The following is a 4,121-nucleotide window of genomic DNA, read 5'->3' as shown; positions in this document are numbered from 1 at the left end:
CCGGCGGGGGGCGGGGGCCACGGCTGCACACACAGGCCTCGCTGAGCGTTTAAACCAGGACTGACATCGTCGCGGCCGGGAGGTGTCTGTGGAGGAGGGGTGGGTACCCGGAGCCCCGCGGCGCTGCTCGGGGCGAGGCGGCGGGCGGCAGTGCCGGTCGTGTCTGTGACTGAGCAGAGTGACAGCGCTTCCTGAGGTGGGTAGATGGGGGAAGGGCCAGGCCGAGAGGACACCAGCGTGTCATCTGCACTGACATTTAGCCGAGGGGTGTGACTCGGGCACGTTGTTTTTACTTTATGTGTTTTCCTATTTCTTAACTCCTGACCAAAGCATCCTGCTCCTAGTGAACGTGGCCGTGAAGATACCCACGTGCGCACAACTCACCAAATGCCGGAACTGTTCAAAGAAGCACCGGCATCTTGACCATGTATTCCGCCCACCCCCCAATAATCTGCCTTGAATTGCTTGGCAGAGACTCTGGTCACCCCAGACGGCGCCTCAAGCTGGTGGCTTGCCGGGCGTGACCGTGGCCTCTGCTTGCTTCTCTGCAGCGGCCGGACTCGGCGACGCCGAAGAAGCTGCCGGCCCCGGCGGAGCTCGGCGTGCTCGTTCCCAGGAATGGCTCTGTGCTGGGCCTGAAGTCTCAGAATGGATACGGTCCTCCGAAGCCACCCTTGGGGTCCCCTTCGCCCCGACTCTCCAAAACGCCCCCCAACACGCCGACCATTCTGGATGAGCCCGGAAAGAAAGTCAAAAAGTCGGCTCCCCTGCCGTTCACATCCCCACCACACAGAGCTGCTCAGGGGCCCCACGGTGCCAGCAGCAGGGGCGGCGGCCACAGGCCCGGCTCCTGGGACGGCAGGGGCGCCACCCCCTCCCCCTCTACCTCACCCAGGCTCCCGGCCGCAGTGACTGCCAACGGGCCCGCGACGGGCGGCACGAGCCCTGAGCCCAACATGAAGGGTGCCAGTGCCCCCAGCCCGGAGCCCTCTGCCAGCAGCGACCCCGCCAGGGCCCCCACGACACCCGAGGGCAGAGCCACCCCATTGGGTGATCCTCAGGGAGCAAACCCCAGCGTGCCGCCAGACAGAGAGGACCCCAAGGTGGCGAAGCCCAAGTCCCCCGTCCCGAGCAGCACGGCCACCGAGCCCGCAAGCATCATGTCTCCTCCACCAGCCAAAAAACTGGCCCTTTCTGCCAAGAAGGTGGGTGTGCGGGGGTCTCGCCGCAGCAAGTGTCTCTGGGGCTCAGAGAGCAGGTTTGGTGGTAGTCTCCGGTGGGGGGGATTTGGGGGGGGCCTTTGGGCTTCCTTGGTTAGAGGCACAGGGTGCTTCTGGGCACTTGGGGTGCACAAGGCTGTCCCGGACTCGGGCGGGGCTCAGGCAGCCTGGCGTGGGAACGCTGCGTGTGGCTGCCGGGGTGGGGCGAGGTGGTGGTCCCCCGCTAGGTCACAGGCAGGAGGAAGACGCCCCGGGGTGGGGGGGCGGCGGTGCCTTGGGCGGGCAGGACGCGGGCGGGTGGCACGCGGCTCGAGGAGGTAACCGTTGTGCTGAGATTTTTGTTTAAATTTCCTTCCTTTTTTCCTTTTCGTTTCTAACCAAAAACACTTCTGATTCTTCTTCTACCATTCCCCTCCCCCCACCTCCCCTTTTTTTCTCCTCCTGTCCCCCCCATCCTCCTCCCTTGGCTCTTTCATTTTTGTTTTTGTTTTTTATTTATTTTTATTTATTTATTTTTATTTTCTCTCTTCACTCACGGCAACCTCTTTTAGACCACCAAGTTTTTATTTATGTCAATAACTGCAGGCCAGCACCCCGCGGAGGGCAGCCGGCAATGACCTCCGTCCGCCCCTCTCGCCACTGTCCGACCTCACCTACCCCAGGAAAACCACCCACCCGGTCGCCGCCTCCGCCTGGCCTGTCCGCACCATCAGGTGAGCCGTGGGCGCAGGCCCCGTGGGCGGCCGCCCCTCCCCGAGCTTGACGCGGGCCNGGGGCCCAGGCACGGGGCGCGCCCTGCACCGGCCCCTCCCTCTTCTCTCGGCCGCCGTCTGGCAAAGGAGCCTTGTCAGGTCAGGGCCACCTGGTCTCTGCGGCCCCGGTTGGTTTTCACTTCTGTCTCCGTTTCCCGTCTGCCTGCCGTGTGCGTGTGGTGACGCCCATGTGCCCTGTGGTCCCTCCCCGGCCTCGTGACGGGACCGCACGGAGAAGAGCACAGCAGGTGTCCCAGAAGGACCCTGCTTGGACTAGGTCCCGTGATCCCAGCGGGGGGTGTCTTCTTGCTGCCAGTGTTGTTTTGTTGCGTATCCCACAAGCCCCCCCCCACCCCCCCAGCAGGCCGGCCTGGCCGTCGGCAAGCACTGGCACTGGCCTCTGGAACTTCCAGAGCGGAGTGGGCAGTGGGGCCCTCTGGGAGGTCCGTTCAGGCTTCAGGCAGACGCGCCTCCCAGCCCGTTACGCACGGAGTGCTGCCGTCCCTCGCGGGGCAGGGCTCCATTGCTGATGCCCGGTTACCCTGCGGCTGTGACTGTGGCAGGGCCTTGTGACAGGGCCAGCGGCTGCTGGGGAGGGAGNGGTGCGGTCGGCTGCGTGTTCCCGCTGCCCAGCCTCTGCCGCCCTGATGCTCGGCTGGGCCCGCCTAGCATTTTCACAGCGGGCAGGGCCTCAGGCGTGGAAGGTGTTTACTGTGTATTTACTATTCTTTCTTTGACACCCGTCGTTCGTTTTTTTTGTTTTTATTTTTTTTAACATTTGTCAGAGAGCGCAGTAAATGGCGTAGTGGTTTCCTCTGCAAGTGTCAGCCTGTCCTGGTCTAAGTGACAGTAGTCCTGTGTGATGCCATGACCCTTCCAGGCAGGCTTTGCCGTCACTCAGTCCCGAGTGAGAACAGTGAGGCTGCGCGAGGTTTGCTCTGCCAGGGCCCCCTCGCTGACAGGAGGTGGGCCGGAGAGTCCAGCCTGAGGGAGCCCCGTCCCCGCCCCATCTAGCTGTGGGATCCGCTGTAGGGTCTGTTCCCCTGACTTCCCAGAGCCCCCAAATTGGAGAATCCTGGTGCACGGCCCGTGGGCCTGCACTGGCCCTTCCTACGCGGCTGGCGTCCTGGGCATGGACACCGTGGGGCCCGTGGGGGACCTTCTCCCGGCACGCCTGCGTTGGAAATTCACAACAGGAGTTTGCAAAAATACATTGAACTGTCTGGTGACGGGGACCAAGAGATAGGTTACGATTTTTATTAAGTTTGATCTTGAGTAAATTTACGTTTTATCCTGAGTCTCTTTTCTAACTTACTACGTACGGTGAACGTACGTTTGAAATTGACAGCGGGAAAACCCCCTGAAACCCTCACCTGAACGGGAAGGGGCAGGGGGCGGGCAGGAAGGGCCTGTCCGCGCGTCAGAGCCGCGTGTCCTCACAGGGCGCTCTCCCCCTGCCCCCAGACCAGCCAGCCATCCGAAGCTCCCCGTCAGCCCCTGCTCCGCGCCACTGTCCAGTAGCCCCCGGCCCCTCGGGACGTCAGACCCACAGAGCTGCTGCTCCACCTCTGCTCCCCTGCCTCAGGTCAACGGGGGCTCCCGGGCCCCTCCACGCCAGCTGCCGGAGGCCAGCAAACCCCCCCCGAGCCTCGGTAAGAAGAGGAAGAAGAGCCGCAGGGGAGCGACCCAGGGGCAGGGCTCAGACACGTGCCCCGCGGCGGCGGCCCCTCCTGGGAAGAGGAGAAGGAAGAAGAGGAAGCGCTCGGAGGCCATGGACGCCTCCCCCCTCCAGGAGGGGCAGGTACGGGGGCAGCACTGCAGCCTCGAGCGCAGCAAGGAGGGCCGGGCTGAGGTGCCCGTCGACAGCCTGGAGGAGGAGGAGGCCGGGCAGCGGCAGAACGGCCAGTGCCTGGCAGATGGCCCGCAAGCGGGCTGTGGGACCAGCGGCCACCACGTGAGCAGCAGGAAGAGGAGACGGAAGGGAGCGGAGGGCCTCGGTGCCGAAGACTGCCTCCCGCGGGCCCCACCGTGGCCCAGGTGAGCGCAGGGCGCCGGCCGGCTATGTGACGTCTGGGAGCCCGGCGCGCCGACCAGGCTTCTGCGACGTGGCCGGGGCATAAAGGGCCTCGCTGGGCCTGGGGAGGGGCGG

At 64.3% G+C, this 4,121-nt stretch overlaps 1 protein-coding gene across 4 annotated transcripts in view; it reads left to right on the top strand.

Annotated features, from left to right (window-relative positions):
• USP36 (ubiquitin specific peptidase 36) overlaps window positions 1-4,121 on the top strand; it is a 36,365-nt gene that overhangs the window by 26,229 nt on the left and 6,015 nt on the right. For all 4 annotated transcript variants that reach the window (XR_013332986.1, XM_077755096.1, XM_077755118.1 and 1 more), the window contains exons 14-16: window positions 552-1,205; window positions 1,806-1,933; window positions 3,437-4,009. Coding sequence is in view for 3 of the 4 variants with exons in the window: in XM_077755096.1 (XP_077611222.1) it covers window positions 552-1,205; window positions 1,806-1,933; window positions 3,437-4,009 (1,355 nt within the window). In the remaining variant the exon portion in view is untranslated. The remainder of the gene's footprint in view (window positions 1-551; window positions 1,206-1,805; window positions 1,934-3,436; window positions 4,010-4,121) is intronic.

Source organism: Crocuta crocuta, unplaced genomic scaffold (assembly GCF_008692635.1).
Source record: "Crocuta crocuta isolate KB4526 unplaced genomic scaffold, BGI_CrCroc_1.0 scaffold50, whole genome shotgun sequence".
Taxonomy (NCBI): domain Eukaryota; kingdom Metazoa; phylum Chordata; class Mammalia; order Carnivora; family Hyaenidae; genus Crocuta; species Crocuta crocuta.
The sequence above is the reverse complement of the archived record's forward strand: the minus strand, read 5'-3'. Positions and strand labels throughout refer to the sequence as shown.